General features: G+C 39.6%; 1 protein-coding gene across 2 annotated transcripts in view; it reads left to right on the top strand.

Moving 5' to 3' along the window:
* Positions 1-17,431, top strand: part of LOC111864751 — a 52,532-nt gene that overhangs the window by 6,222 nt on the left and 28,879 nt on the right. For both annotated transcript variants that reach the window (XM_023852252.2, XM_023852253.2), the window contains 6 exons: positions 1,412-1,547; positions 5,501-5,699; positions 7,009-7,185; positions 11,239-11,417; positions 12,982-13,159; positions 15,415-15,603. In XM_023852252.2, coding sequence (XP_023708020.1) covers positions 1,412-1,547; positions 5,501-5,699; positions 7,009-7,185; positions 11,239-11,417; positions 12,982-13,159; positions 15,415-15,603 — 1,058 coding nt within the window. The remainder of the gene's footprint in view (positions 1-1,411; positions 1,548-5,500; positions 5,700-7,008; positions 7,186-11,238; positions 11,418-12,981; positions 13,160-15,414; positions 15,604-17,431) is intronic.

Below are 17,431 nucleotides of genomic sequence, written 5' to 3'. Positions count from 1 at the left end.
TAAAACCGTGAAGTGTGAGATTCGCACAGTTATTCAGTTTTTGAACGCAAAAGGGACTAAACCAATTGAAATTCATCGTCAGTTGGTGGAAGTGTATGGCGAGTCATGCATGGACATAAAGAACGTCCGCAAGTGGTGTAGGGAGTTTGAATCTGGTCGTACTGCAATACACGACGAAAAAAGAACTGGGAGACCGTCAATTTCTGACGAGACAGTCGCGAAGATTGAGCGAGTCATGCGTCAGGATAGGCGCATCACACTCGATGATCTCTGCATTTCGGTTCCCGAGGTTTCCCGAACCACCATTTATCGGGTTTTGACAGAGAAGTTGAATTATCGGAAGGTGTGCGCAAGATGGGTCCCGCGAATGCTCACGGAAGACCACAAACGGCAGAGAGTTGACTCTTCCCGTGAATTTCTTCGCCGCTATGCTGACGAAAAGGACAACTTCTTGAATTCAATTGTCACAGGCGACGAAACCTGGGCGTACCACTTCACACCTGAGACAAAACAACAATCACGTCAGTGGCGGCATTCCTCTTCGCCTAAGCCTCGAAAATTCAAGCAAACACAGTCTGCCGGTAAAGTCATGGCAACTGTGTTTTGGGATCGAAACGGGGTATTGTTGGTTGACTTTATGGAAACTGGGACCACAATAAACGCTGAGAGATATTGTGAGACACTGAGAAAACTCAGGCGGGCGATTCAGAACCGGAGAAGAGGGATGTTAAGCAAGGGCGTAAGCATTCTCCACGATAACGCTTGCCCCCATGCTGCCCGACAAACCGTCGCTCAACTGCAACAGTTTGGATGGAACATCATCACCCATCCACCCTATAGTCCGGACTTGGTGCCCAGTGACTACCATCTCTTTCCAAAGTTGAAAGAACATTTGTCTGGAAAGCTCTTCAACAACGTCGATGAGGTGAAAGCTGAGGTTCGAAGTTTCCTGAACAGTATGGAGGTGAACTGGTATGACATGGGCATACAAAAACTGCCACTGCGCCTACAAAAATGCATCAACCGAAATGGCGATTATGTAGAGAAATGAGTACATGTTCAAGATTCAACTGATGTATCCAAAATTGAAAATAAATGTTTATTTTATATTTTCAAACATAGGAGACCTTACTTTTGGAATTACCCTCGTACAAAACTACACAGTGTTACATCCAAGAAGACAGTAATCTTAATAGTCACTGCCTTGAGAACCTTAATCTCACATTGTAGAGGATGATTATATACACTGAGTGGGAGATAGTTTTTGAAGGAGGTGTTGTGGTCTGTTTCTGTGCACTTCCTAACTTTTATATGGAGGGACTGTAAATCCATACCATTCCAGAGTGCCCTAGCTAATAGCCAGTGACAAGATGATCCTGAATGTGAATGTTTCCTTCTTGTTTTGTTCAAGATCGTGGAGCTGACGTGAATGCCATGAACTCCTGTGGTGCAACTGCTCTGCATGATGCTGTGCTCAGGGGTGACAAAGACATTGTGGAGGAATTGATGCAGGGTGGTGCCAACCCACTCATACAGGCCATGAAAGGGTATGCATTGGCGTGGGGTGGTCTGTAACTGATGACATATCAATAAAAATAGTGCCTCTGAGGTGCACTCAGATGAGCAACATTCCATGCCCTCACATAAGTTGTAAAGTGCATTGATGCTGACAGTGATATTTTTGAAAATTTATTGGAATGAACAGCAAGAACAAGAACATTAGAGACCTGTATAGAGGCATAAATGATGTTAAGAGGGGTTACCAGCCTAGCAGTAACTTAGTGAAGGATGAGAATGGTGATCTGCTTGCAGATTCCCACAACATTTTGAATAGGTGGAGGAACTACTTCTGTCAGTTATTGAATGTACATAGGGTCAGTGATGTTAGGCAGACAGAAATCGACAGGGCTGATCCAGTAATACCTGATCCTAGTCCTTTTGAAGTGGAAAGTGCTATTGGAAAATTGAAACGGTATGAATTGCCAGGTAGTGATCATATTCCGGCAGAACTTATTCAAGCAGGAGGCGAAATATTACGTTCTAAGATCCACAATCTAATTACTTCTATTTGGCATAAGGAAAAATTGCCTGATCACTGGAAGTCTATTATTGTACCAATTCACAAGATGGGTGATAAAACTGACTGTAGTAATTATCGGGGGATGTCACTGCTGTCAACTTCATACCAAATTTTATCCAATATTCTTCTCTCAAGGTTAAGTCCATACATAGATGAAATTATTGGGGATCATCAAAATAGGTTTCAACATAACAGATCAACTACAGATCAGATCTTTTGCATTCGTCAGATATTGGAGAAAAAATGGGAGTACGATGAGACAGTACATCAGCTATTCATAGACTTCAAGAAAGCCTATGATCAATTAGAAGGGATGTATTGTACAGTATTCTGATAGAGTTTGGAATACCCATGAAGCTATAGGTTGATTAAAATGTGTTTAAACGAAACGTATAGTAAAGTCCATTTAGGAAAATATTTGTCTGATAAATTTCCTATCCAGAATGGTCTAAAAAAAGGAGATGCTGTATCGCCATTCCTTTTCAACTTTGCTTTAGAATATGTCATTAGGAAGGTCCAAGGAAACCAGATGGGACTGAAATTAAATGGGACACATTAGCTGTTGGGCTGTGCCGATGATATGAATCTACTCGGTGATAATGTAGATACCATAAAGAAAAACACACAAACTTTAATTGACGCAAGTAAAGAGGTTGGTCTAGAAGTAAACACTGAAAAATCTAAGTATATGTTACTGTCTCATGACCAAAATGCAGGGCAAAATCATGATATAAAGATAGGAAACAGATATTTTGAAAATGTAGCACAATTCAGGTATTTGGGAACAACGTTAACAGATCAAAACCTGATTCAGGAGGAAATTAAGAGGAGATTGAACTCGGGTAATGTTTGCTACCATTCAGTCCAGAACCTTTTGTCTTCTTGTCTGCTGTCCAAAAATATAGAAATTAGAATATACAAAACTATAATTTTGCCTGTGGTTCCGTGAAACTTAGTCTGTGACATTAAGGGAGGAAAATAGACTGAGGGTGCTGAGGAGACTATTTGGACCAAAGAGGGATGAAGTGACAGGAGGTTGGAGAAAACTACATAATGAGGAGCTTAATAACTTTTACTCTTCTCCAAGTATAATTAAAGTGATCAAGTCAAGGAGGATGAGGTGGGTTGGGCACCTAGAACGAATGAGGGAGACGAATGCGTATAGGATATTGGTGGGAAAGCCAGAAGGAAAGAGACCACAGGGAAGACCAAGGCGTAGGTGGGTTGACTATTACATAGGTTGTACTGAAAGTCATGAGCAACTTTTTTTTTGCATGCAACCTGCGAACAGCAGACAAAAGAGGGTACAGTGGTAGGTGGAACCAGCTGTTGTGTTAACCTTGAGTGTGATGCGGTGTCAATAGCTTGCATCACGTGACCAGTATCACTCCTAACAAAATGGCTGACAACGATATGTCATTTTGCCAGCGTGCTGTCATCGAATTTCTTGTGAAAGAGGAAATCCCTGCTGCAGAAATTCACCAGAGACTTCAGCATGCTTATGGAAGTGTGTGCATGGGTGTGATCAGTGTTCGAAGATGGGTGAAACATTTTAAAGATGGGAACACCAGCATCGAATATGAGCCTCGGAGTGGTTGTCCTTGAACAACCTCAACTGAACGCCACAAGGAAAGAATGGATGAGATCATTCAAGAAGACAGGCGTGTGACTGTGGACACAATAGCCCGAATACTTGGAATAGGGCACAGTGCAGTACAGGAGATGATTGAAAGCTATAGGAAATTTTGTGCTTGTTGGGTCCCACGGTTATTGACCGAAGATCACAAAGGTTAGCGAAAAGCCATAACCTCAGAACTGCTGCAACTCGAAGGCGATGATTTTTTGCTCTGTATTGTGACAGGCGATGAAAGCTTGTTTCACCATCTCGAGCCTGAAACGAAATGGCAGAGTATGGAATGGCACCATTTACAGTCTCCCTCAAAAAAGAAGGCAAAGACAGTGCCATCAGTTGAGAAGGTGATGGGCACAGTCTTCTGGGATGCAGAGGGGTTTATTCTGGCCGAATTCCGGGAACCTGGTCAAACCATCAGTGCTGCTCATTATGTCCAGATGCTGCACAAGCTCCGTCATGCATTGCGCGATAAACATCCTGGACAAAACATCATCATCCTGCATGACAATGCTCGCCTCACATTGGAAGCAATTGCAAAGATGGGGTGGGAAGTTGTTCCACACCCCTCCTATAACCCTGATCTGGCACCCTCTGACTACCATCTTTTTGGATTTGTGAAGGATCAGCTTCGTGGACAATGTTTTGAGATGGGAGGCAATTCAGAATGCATTGCGTCAGTGTCTTCGGATGGCTGGAATGGAATTTTACGGAAGGGGAATTATCAAATTCCCAGAATGCTGGGAGAAACGTGTACAAAGAAGTGGCGATTATGTGGAAAAATAAAGAAAGGTCTGTGATTGTTGTGGTGTATTTGGTTTGTCAATAATAAAGCATGTTACTTTACAAAAAAATTGTTTCTCATGACTTTCAGTACAATCCTCGTAAAATGGATCTTAGAGAGATAGGATGGGATGGTATTGATTGGATTGATCTGGCTCAGGATAGGGACCAGTGCAGGACTCGTGTGAACACGGTAATGAACTTTCGGGTTCCATAAAATGCTGGGAAATTCTTGAGTAGCTGCAGAATTGGCGGCTCCTCCAGAAGGGCTCAGCTCCATGAGTAAGTAAGTAAATTACATTAGGTGAACTATACTAACTTCATCACATGAACAATAAAGATCGGTATTAGAAACAGTATGTTATACTTCTTTCTTATCAACAATTTTTTAACTGTACAGTGAAATAATGCTACCTCAGAAACCGTTCGGAATAGGTCACCTGCACATATACAGTTTTTTGCTCAGAATGACCGATACTGTGACCTCCAGAATGTTGACTTTTCCTCCTGGGACATTCTGTATATTGGCCACTTTCCGTGAGGTTTTCCCACCAAAATTTGTATGTACTTCTTGTTTAATTAAAGTGTTTAAGATGCAAAGAATATGGTCAGGATCAAATGAAATTACCAGCTACCAATTTAAATAAGATCAGATATTCAAAATTTCTGCTAGTCCAGCTTGCTGTCATGTCCTCCTTGAGGAAGTTTTGTAAAGGTAATGCTCCTGACAAAATCTCAGTCTATCAGCAGTGTCATTGGTTAAAAATGTCCTGAAACATTAGTTATTTGTAACTAATTTACATGATTGATAGCTTAACAAATTTTATTAACTTCAGACACTATGAAAGCTTCAGGTCTTGTGTATATGCTCTTTCCTTTCAAACATTACCAGGTGATTTTGTCCAAATACTGTATGTCAGTACCACTATTGTCATTACTTTTAATGCTGATATATATAACTTCCTTGTAATTGTTATCAAGCATTGTCAATGTTTCTTTACCAAAAGGAAGTTTGGTGGAAAAACGCCTTTGGACCTTGCATCACAGAAGCCTGAGATACTTGCATTAGTAAAGAGATTCACTTCATTCTCACCATCTGTGAATGGACACCAAGATATCAGTACATTGGTTCACCAGCTGCAACATAGCAGTAGCGTAACATCAGGTGGCAGCTATGATAGAGGCGAGCGTGTCCGGAGCGTGTCAGTGAGTAGCACTAGCAGAGACGATTCATGTCCATGCACTCTTGTGTTCACCCACTTCCACTGGTGTGCAGTATGTGTGTACACAGATTACTGTCTTCTGGCATTACACTGTATAGTCTGGTAGGTCAGGGTTATCCTGAAGATGAAACCAGCAGGCTTCTCCAAAACCTTGATAAATATCTACCAGGCTATGCTCTGCCATGAGAGACTCAGATCTCATGTACTGTGACTAGTTTGTGATGTAACTTGTGTGTGTGTCGTATGAAAATGAAATAGTTGTGGGTTATATTGGCCTTTAGTTATCCATCCTCTTACATTTTCCATATGGATAATCAAGGGTGCACTCGTATTTCTTTGGGCCAAATTACAGTATTCAGTAAATGCACAAAGAATGTATATCTTTAAAATTAAATATTTCTGCAGCAGTATGTGTTGCATGTTTCTTGATTATTTTCAGCTGGTGTAGGTTCCCATTGTTTGTGCAGGTTGTTCATGAAGTAACTGTACTGGAATATTGATAACTGTTTAATTGTTATGATTATCTTAAATATATCTTCCTGTTCCTAATGTTCTAATAGTTATTGTTGAGGTGCTATATTTCAATCTCTTTATGCGTTAAAATTATTGCCAAACAATAATTTGGCAGTGGGTGTGTACCACTTAAATGCTATAAAATGGTTTTGGTTACCTAGCAGCCAGAGGAGACATGAAGAAATGGAGAAAACTAGAGATATGAAAGAATTTCACAAGATATGATCAAAAGATTTAGGGACTATTTTTGTTTTATTCTGAACACATTTAGCAGTTATTCTAAGCTGTGACTTAAAAAGTAGTTCTCATATGATCTGATCAGCAAACTGTTGGAAGCATGCATGGAAGTCCTGTGTTTTGGACTCTCTTGTCTGCCACCTTGAATATTGGAAATAAAAAAATGCTCACAGATCTGTAAATACCCATGTTAAACATGTACCTCTCTGAAATTGAAGATACTAGAACCCCTGGGATTCCTTGACAACCATATCTTATTGTTAAATATGTCTGTGTGTGATGTTCTACACATCTCTTCATTTTTTCTACTACTATGTAGTTCAGCTCATATTTCCATTATTGAAATGTTATTATACAGTATCAGCAAAGAAAGTGAAAGTGTACAATATAAGCTGAAATGTCTGTTTTGAGAGCACCTAATATTAAAGTAGAATATGGCAGTAATTAATAAGACTGTAAATACAGAGCTAATGTTAATGGTTATTTAGTTCTGTAAATAATTTCTTATTTGCATAACATTTATTTTTGGACTTTTTTTTTAGGTGGAGTCATTTAGCAGTGGCGGGCGGGGTGAGATGCTGCAGCATAGGGATGGTTCCACTGTGAGTGTGCATGGACATGGCTTTCCGTCAGAAAGGAAACAGTCATCACGATCCTCAAATACTATTGTATTTTCTTCACAAGCATCCTTGTTGGACCTCAGTCCACGTATTGACCAGGTTTGCATTGGTATTGCTTTCAGTCTGAGCCTTGCATTTAAATACTTTGAAACTTAACATAGATTAAGATTAAGAAGGAGATAGTTGTGAAAAATATAAATATTTAACATGAATTTTATATTACTAAATGAAAGAAGGATAAATTCTTGTGATTTAACTTTATCAGGATGAAGTCAGAATGAATAAATCATTTACATATAAGGTAAACATAAAGTTATCCTTGTGTTTAACTAATTAAGCTCTGTGCCTTGAAGGTATATGGGAGAGCGGATGTATAGATCCACATTTTCTTGATCTCAGCACTATTTTTTTTTTATTGCTAGTGGGGTTGGTACTAAGTCCCTTGTACTGCGACCACTTCTGGCCTATTTTACCAGCCCCAGATGATAGGTGAGGGTGACTGTGGAGCAATTGGTGGAATGAAGATTGGCAGAGGAAACCGAAGTACTTGGAGAAAACCTGCCCCACTGCCACTTTGTCCACCACAAATCCCACTTGACCAGACCCGTGATCGAACCCGGGCTGCTGTCTTGGGAAGCCAGCGACTAGCCGCTTGAGCTATGGCGCGGCCCCGGCTGGATGATACTAATATATCAAGAAGAAACCTGTTACAATTTCACCTAAACACAGTCATCCTCAGCGTCTTTGCCCTTGACCGCTACTGAACACATACACCCACAGGAAACATGAGAGAACATTCTTTACCTTATATGATGGTAACTGTTTAAAATATTATGCACTTTATTTTACTTCAGGTTGTTTGGCTTTTTTACTCAGTTCATCTCTTAACAATGGTTTCCAAATATAAACGCCTCCAAATATGCCAAGAATTGTAGCAAATATTATTTTTGCTCTGGTTAAGTTCCTATGGCGACTAATGTACATCTCAATTTGGCGAAATATAATTACACGTTTACTTTGTCATACTAGAGGTGAGGCGACGTTATAAATCCAGTACCAGCCATTCACTCTCTCTGAAACTGTCCAATAGGTTTTGTACGTTGGTATTAATTTTCACATATATATCAACATTGAAACTGTAAGTTTTGTCGAGTTGTCTATTATTTTACTGACACTGTGTAGTCGGTGGATGACAAAGGACCGTGCAAAGTATATATTCTGCAACAAAAGACAAAAATAGTAGCCTAACCTCTTTCAATTTAGTTACATGTTTCGTTCTCAGCACTAGCTGGAGGTGAGTCATTTATGTGTAATGCAGATGAATATATCTATAACCAATTCACCAATTCAAGCTTCTGGTCATGTATTTTATGATTCTTTGACTCGGAAATATGTATGAACCATGTAACAAATAAAACAAACATGGCCATATTTGTTCTGTTAAGTATATAAAACTGTAACATTAAACATGCTTCTGAATGTCTTATGATATGATATGTTTGTGTCCCACATGCTGTATTCACATATTCAGTTTCACTCATAGGCCAATATAGAAATGCAGGAATGTAAAAATCGGCTGGGTGGTGTTAACCTTTAACGTCCGAAGTACCCCGCTTTGGCCAGTCGGGCATTTAAACTCTGCTAGTGGAAGTGTACACACACACCACTAGTAGAGGCACGTGAACAGTCCTAAATATTTATTTTTATATGTAGTAATTACCAGACAGACTTGAGTAAAACCGTAATAGAGGAATTGAAATGATACCTAAGTGAACAACAGCAAAAAAAAATATATGTATGAGTTATGCCCAAACTCATCCACAAGCCAGTACTTTTATTGCAGAGTCTGCAGATTAATGTGTTAAAAATATATAGTAAAATTTGATGTACATACCTTTTTTGTTATCTGCTTGATGTGTATATAGGCTGAAATGAAACTACAGAATTTGATGTCACTATGAACGCACAGAAAACAGATTGCACTCTGTATCTAAGCAATGATACAACTCTCTGTTCACGACCGTAGAAAGGGCAGTAATCTCTTGCAGCTATAATGGAAGGTCTTAGCACTGAAGAAGCGACCCCTCTTGCCCTTTTTCTTGTATAGCCATTCTTTCGTCTGTCCTTTAGTCAAAAGATTCGAAATCTGGTGGGTATAACAAGATGCAAGGTTTCCCAGCAGAGAACCAAATTATTTTATTGCTTCCATCTGTTTTATGACACCAGGGTCTCTTAAAATTTGTCAAGTGTTACCAACAGAAATGAATTTAAAATGCAGAACAACTCTGTGAAGAACTGGGAAAATATTTTTCAGTACATATCAAAATTAAAAGAAAAAAAAAAAGTATAATTCTTTGTATAAAAATTTTCAAATCTTCCGTTATAATATGCGACACTATGTTCTTTGCTGATACAAACAAAGTTAATTCCATCCATTTATCATAAAAATTATGTTAGATATTGCATTTTTAAACACAATGCTTAAAGTTGTTTAAGCGCCCTAACAGGAACGGACATTAAATGCACAGTAACAACGGGCATTTAAACACACACCAGCAGCAGGCATTAAATAAACTCTGGCCAGCTCAAGCTTACTACCATTCCAAAGTCCAGTGTTTAAAGGTTAATATGTGTAATATTAAAAGAATTGAATGTTTGTTGTAGACCTGTATTTATAAGACAACATTGGCTTTGTTCTCAGTATGCATCTGTGAAGTTATATTGTTTAACAGAAAGCAGATCAAGCTGCCACTAACTGAGGATATACACTTACACAATACTAGGAACAAACACAATTACTACATAAATAGCCATAAACTGGAAGCCTACAAAATGTCAGTAGTCATAACACAGACTTTTTGCACTAACCTTCCAAAGAGACAAAAAGAGTTGAAGCACTGACACGTCACCACAAGTAGAACTTAAAAGAATATTTAATAGACAGGGTCTGCTAGAGTCTGAATGACTTTTTAAATGATGAAGTGACATGGCAGTTGTAGCCCTTTTTGGCAGTACACTCCTCTGATGTATTACTTATTGTCTCATATTTATGCGTGTGATTAATAATGACTGGGTTTGGACTTGATGATTGGTTGGATTTATTGATCACTCCTTTACAATCATAGTAACTTGCAATAACTCACAATAAATGGCTACCTAGGACTTGCTCCATTGTGGTCTCTCTTTATTCACATCTGACCTATGACTGACTTCTCGTTTAGTCTGTCTTCTGCTGATCTGAATTCAGTTCTGTTCTCATAGTGTATCCATATCCAAGGAAATGTTTGTTTATCACTTGTATCCATGGAAACTTGTTGGTTTCCAAGAATCAATCTCCATGGAAACATGTTTGTTGTGTGTTCTCTAGCAATGGGTCTGCATGTCACATTATGTAATTTTTAGAACTAAGTTTGTAAAACCAATCTGGACAACATGGAGAAGAGAAAAATCTTGCACCTATTGGAAACTCGAAGTCTGACCCCTTGGTTGTCCAGCCCATAGTCAGTTGTTATACTGTCTGTGCTGTCCTCTGGAGTCGCAAAGGGATAATATATGTAAATGTGGCATACCAGAACAATGAGAGTAATGTTACAGTGTTGAAACTCAGAGTACCAGAAGAGAGAAAAGTGTTTAATGATGGGAAAGAGAATAAATAAGTTTAAATGAAACTTGTAATACAGATAAAGTATGGAGACAGTTTCAGATGAACTTTATTGAGTGACATCTGACAGAAGTTAAAGGAAGATTTATAGCTCTTATTAGCCTTGCCCATAGATTGAAGGACATGAAGGAAAATGGACATCATAATTTCTTGCTGGAACTTTTGTTTGCTACAAGAGTGGAGTATGCATACGTTCCAGTTTTGTTTTTTGTGACTTCATCCTTCACCACTTGTTGCAGATAAAACTGTATTGTTGATGCAGGTGATCAGCAGTAGAGATACTACACTGCATACTGTCACATAATCTTTTCTTTATATGTAATTTATATGCTTTGAAGTTAGCTAAACAATTGAAAGGGCTCAGGATCATGTCCCATTGCAAGGTTCAATATTAGTGATGTTGAATATATTACATTGGTTTTGGTTGTTTCAGTACGTCTAAAAACAAAAATGTTTCATCGTGTTAGTGGATGATTATTTTGTTTGCAAAGGCTATTGAGAATCTGGTGCGGACACATGTCAGCACACCAGTACGCCCTCTGGTGACTCACAGCAGCCTGCATTTGTTATGGCCACAACCACGGAGAATAGTGGAACTTGAGGGACCTCCATTTGTGCCTCAGAAGGAACTGCACATCTCCATCATCCAGAGCCCAGTATCCATTCACAGGTATCACGTGAAGTAGATGATATGTACATATTAACATGGTTATAATATCTAATAGTCCATTATACTGAAAATATATGCATATCTGTGTTGCTAATTCTACCACAGTCAATAAGTTCATGGAATGGCCACAAAGCATTGCAGTGCACTACAGAAGATAGGTTGAGGCACGATATGATGCCCTGTCACTTCATCTCTCTTCACAGCAAGAGGCAGTTGTGTGCAAACAGTGTAAGTAGAACTATGACCTCTGTTGTGAACTGCAGTGGCACAAATCAACAATTTGGCAGTTTGAACAACGGGCAAACATGGAGTTCTGCCAAAAACTAGACAAATCCCCTAGCGGAACATTTGGCGTAGAAAGAATTGGCTGTTGCTACATGACAGCGCCCCTGCACATTGCTCTGTTCTTGTCCAAGAGGAACTGACAAGGCAACAGGTCACTGTTTTGCCACACCCTCCGTACTCACCTGATCTCGCACCGTGCGATTTCTTTCTCTTTCACTGCTTGAAAGCAAAGCTACGTGGTCGTAGATCTCAGTCGTCCGAGGAGGTCGTCACTGCCACAAGAGACGCCGTACGGGAATTTCCTGCCAGTATGTTTCAGCAGTGTTTTCGGCAGCTATATCAATGTTGGCAGACTTGCATAGTGGCCAATGGCAACTATTTTGAGGGCCGATGTGGATCTGTGTATGTGAATACCTTGTAATATGATACGATAAAACAACATTCCATGAATTTAATGACTCCACCACGTATGGTGGCTTACCTTAAAAAATCTTTATATTCTGAAGAGGTATTATGGTACAGATTGTCAGAGGATCTCCATGAAACCATATGAGGCATGGAGGAAAATCTCTGTGATTTTTAACAATAGCACTATCTGGAGATTAGCATATAGCTTCATGCTAAAGATACATGGTTCAAACATTAACTTCTTTTTGTGTTCTTTAACCTTTCAAGGCATCTGTAATCACTGAAACCTCAGTATTAGAGTGGAACTCATGTTTATTTTTATCGCTACTGGGGTCGGACTAAGTCCCTTGTACTGCGGCCACTTCTGGCCTATTGTACCAGCCCCAGATGATAGGTGAGGGTGATTGTGGAGTGATTGGTGGAATGAAGATTGGCAGGGGAAACCGAAGTACTCAGAGAAAACCTGCCCCAGCGTCACTTTGTCCCCCACAAATCCCACTTGACCTAACCCGGGCTGCCGCGGTGGGAAGCCAGTGCCTAACCGCTTGAGCTATGGCGCGGCCTTGAACCCACATTTAATATTCCTTGATTACGATTTTCCCCCATTTAACATTACATTTCTGTGATCCAAAGTGAAAATATCAGTTTCAGAATCTCTGTGTGTAAATTCTCCTCAGTTTATTTTTCAGATTCACTGCTCTCTAGAGAAACTTTAAATGGGAATTTCATTGTATATTCTCTGTGTCTCCTCAAATTGTGTCCATTGACATGTTGATTTTGGTGCAAATTGGAAGGTTCTGTGTGCAATGTGATGTTCAGAATATTTTAGAAGGATGTTGTGTTTTGCCTTGAAAGGACATGTTTGTTGTAGGATTTTGGATATTTGGGATGTCTGTCGGCCAACACTAATTGCCCTTGGTTTTGATGTGAAGATTGGTGATGTTCAGCCTTCATGTGGAAGGTGGTCAGAGAGCCAGGTTGAATGCATCGTCAATGAAGATCTCTTTTCATACAAAGATTCCTACCAGATCCACATAAATTCTGACAGGGTATGCAGTATATTTTACCTTTATTAAAGTTTTAATTAATCTAAAACTTTATAAAATTTTCATTTCCTTCTCAGTTTTCATAACCAGTAGTGTCCTTGGCTGTTGGCTGGATGATGACTTTGATTTCTGGCAGTGTCAGACACTTTCTCTTCTGACTACTTTGAGAACAGCTCTGTGGAAGCCATCACTTGTCCAATGTACAAGGTATTTTTTCCCCTGGGGATAAATTTTCCAGAGCATGAAGCTGATCACTCACCTTTTTCTGGCATTAAGGTTATTAGTATAGTATAGCTCAAGCGGTTAGTCACTGGCTTCCCACCACTGTGGCTCAGGTACAATCCCATGTCTGGTCAAGTGGGATTTGTGGTGGACAAAGTGGAGCTGGGGCAGGTTTTCTCCAAGTAATTTGTTTCCCCTGCCAATCTTCATTCCACCAATTGCTCCACAATCACCCTCACCTATCATCTGGGGCTGGTACAAGGGGCGTTCAAGTTCTAAGGTCTCCGATTTTTTTCTCAAGACTGAGAGCAGATAGACACATGCGGTTTAGTTTAAAATACGTGTGCACTCTTTGTGAATGCGTGACAGAGATGGCAGCACTGTATGGCACACAGAACTCTAGTGGTGGCGGCGAGTGTGAGGATTGTTTTTGATACTTAAAATGGCGACGCTTTTGTTACAAGAACAGCAAGTAATCATTCATTTTCTCCATTTGCGTGGTGCGACACCCATTGAAATTCATTGCCAGTTGAGTGAGACATGTGGTGATGGTGTCATGAATGTGAAAAATGTGCGTTCGTGGGTGCGACAGTTCAAAGAAGGCCAAACGCCGTGTGACAACGAACCTAAACAATCTCGGCCTCGCACCAGCCGGTCTGACAACATGGTCAAGCGAGTTGAGAAAGTTGTTTTGGAGGATCGCCGATTGAGTGTGGAAAACATCGCCTCCAAAGTTGGCATTTCTGTGGGATCTGTGCACACATTCCTGCATGAAAACCTGCGAATGCAGAAAGTGTCCTCCAGGTGGGTGCCACGAATGCTGGCGGACGACCACAAGGCTGCACGCATGGACATTTGCCAGGCGATGTTGACACATGATGAAGGCATGAATGGGACTTTCTTATCATCAATTGTGACAATGGATGAGACATGGATGCCGTTTTTCAATCCTGAAACGAAGCTCCAGTCAGCTCAATGGAAGCACACAGACTCACCGTCACCAAAAAATTTCGGGTAAGCGCCAGTGCTGAAAAAATGATGGTGGCCATGTTTTGGGACAGCGATGGCGTAATCCTTACTCATTGCGTTCCAAAGGGCACTATGGTGACAGGTGCATCCTACCAAGATGTTTTGAACAACAAGCTCCTTCCAGCACTGCGAGAAAAACGGCCGGAAAGGCTGTACGTGTGCTCTTTCACCAGGACAGTGCACCAGTGCATTGGGAATACGCGATGCAGCAGTTTCTTCGTGAAAACAACCTTGAAGTGGTTCCTCATGCTCACCTGACCTGGCTCTTAGCGATTTTTGGCCTTTCCCAACGATGAAAGACACTCTCCGTGGTTGCACATTCACCAGTCGTGCCACTATTGCATCAGCGATTTTCCAGTGGTCAAAACAGACTCCTACAGAAGCATTCGCAGCGGCCATGGAATCATGGCGTCAACGTTGTGAAAAATGTGTATGGCTGCAGGGAGATTAGGTTGAAAAGTGACAGAAGTTTCCAATTTTTTGTATGATTTTTGTGTGAGAAAAAAAATTGGAGACCTTAGAAGTTGAACGCACAACGTACAATAGACCAGAAGTGGCTGCAGTACAAAGGACTTAATCCCACCCCACTAGCAATAATAATAATAATAGGTCAACCATCACATAGACTTACATTAAAGAACCACCTTTTTTATTTCTAAGAACACACTGCATATTTCAGTTATAAGTGATAATTATCAATTGCAGTACACAAAATAGTAAAATGTCTGTACTGTAAGTGTGAAGGTTTCAGTTATTTATGGCTGAAACATCAAGTATATATTTAGAAATAAAGAACAAGGAGGTCTTTTAATGTAAGTTTGTGTGATGGTTGATCCCAAAACCTTGAACACTAAATATTTATTGGAGAGGAAAATGATTGTCGTTTTTGTTGTCATCATCATAGCTGTTGCTGCAGTAAATATGAAAGTGATAAGCAAGGAAAAGTACTTGTTGTAATGAAGATTGTTTTAATCCCAAGAGTATTTATAGGATGAACTGTGTTGCAGGCACGAATAGGTGCTGGAAGTCTTTGTGGCCTCCATTATGCCCTGTGCACTTTCACACAGCTGCTACGACTGTCCGTGGCTGGACCAGGAAACAGTGTGCTAGTTCCAGTGCTAATTCAGGACCACCCTGCAATGCGGCATCGTGCTGTTCTTCTGGACATATCACCCCGTGGCCGAGTTCCAACATTAGTAAGTTTAGTGCGATATAGTAGAATTTGAAATTTCATTGATAAAGGGACAAATATATACAGAACCTNACGTATTTTATTTTGCTTATTACAAAGAAACTGCATCATGGATTTATTGTGTAGGTAATGACTAGGGACCAGATTTTAATGCAAATGCATATTTCTTTCTTGCAACCAGAAAGTATGCTTGTTTCGATACATGGATGAATTACTTCATTCCTTAAATTTTGGACATGGTTTGATGGTGCATATGCTTGCATATTTTGCCTGTTTCATATTTTCAAAGATCTCTATTTATACTGCATATTTCCTTTTTAAAATGTTTATCATATATATTTTTTAATTTTATTTTCAAATTTTCAATCATGGTCGTGTGTATACAATTTTTTTTCCGTATTAGAATATGTTGCATATTTGACTCAACATTTCGTCATGATTCATGTTTCTGATGCAATACCCAGGATAGGACTTTCCCGATCCCTCTACTCGTAACTTGCCTCATCCGCGTACCATCAAAGTGGCCGCGAAGAAATTAGTCGGAAGCGTTCACATGTAGCAGCTATCAACGTAATGGGACTTCACTTATTTATTTCTGAAGTCTATGTGAGGTTTGTTATGCATCTTCATTTGAAGCTTGAGGCCATTCACATTAGTGAATTCACATTCACATTCATGCATAAATGCATACATATTTAAGGGATTATTAGGGCATGAAAATCTGGTCCCTAGTAATGACTAACAACTTTGGCTTTGTGAGTAAATTTATGAGCAGTTGAAATTTTTGGGTGATAGTATATCCTTGATGATAATATGCAACATTTCTAGTGATTTTTTATGTAGAATATAAAATAACAACTTTGTGGCGACACAGAGTCTGTTTTTAAGTTTCTGTTAGATGGCAGTAACTGAAAAAGAAATACTTAAACATATAGTAGCAACCTGTGTGACAGTTTCTCAGTCTAATAAAAATTTAACCCCAATTTGCTTGCTCTGGAAGGAATCTGAAAATTATAATGTAAATCTGCAAGCTAACAAGTGTCCAGCTATGAATGACTCAGTAAAAAGAACTGCAGAGCAAAAAAATGAACCAGTACGCAAATCAAATAGACTCAAAAAACTACCAGGTATGAAAAATAAAGATTTTTTATGGTAAATAAAGGTGCTCCGAAAAGATATATTTCCTTAAACAGAGTAGCCAAAAAAGAAAATGATATCAAATTCTTTAATATTTTCCATCAGAACATTAGAGGTTTAAGGGGGAACGCAAATGAGCCATTAACCTTTTGACGTGGTCATTTAAATTCCGCAGCCGCGGCTCCTGCGGTAATATATTCAGCCGGCCATTTAAATTTTGCTCGAAAATTATTTATTCATCATTGTTCTTAAAATCTATGAGATAGGAACATGAAACTTTCACTAAAATGATCTTAAAAGGTGGTTTTATAACCTTACCTTATAATATGAACCCCCTTTATATCTTCAATGGAAGCATGTTATTTAGTATTTGAGCAGAGAATGGTACGCCTTGAAGGATGAAACTTTCACTAAAATGATCTTAAAAGTTGGTTTTATAACCTTGCCTTATAATATGAGCACCCGGTATCTCGGCTATGTAAGCAGGTGACGCCTTGAAGCATTAGTCTAAACACAGAGCTGGCTCTCGAAACGACCACCAAGGTCAGTACGATAAAATGGCGTCAACTGGAGCGATAATGAGTACTTTTCCCTCCCCCACACACATCCGTATCGTCTCAGGGGGTGACCACAGTGTTCTGCCTTAAATTGTGGCGTATTTCTAAGAAATGGGTGCTATGTACTGTGCGAAAGCA

This window comes from Cryptotermes secundus, unplaced genomic scaffold, assembly GCF_002891405.2.
Source record: "Cryptotermes secundus unplaced genomic scaffold, Csec_1.0 scaffold932, whole genome shotgun sequence".
NCBI lineage: Eukaryota > Metazoa > Arthropoda > Insecta > Blattodea > Kalotermitidae > Cryptotermes > Cryptotermes secundus.
Note: the sequence above shows the minus strand (reverse complement) of the source record. Positions and strands in the feature narration are given on the sequence as shown.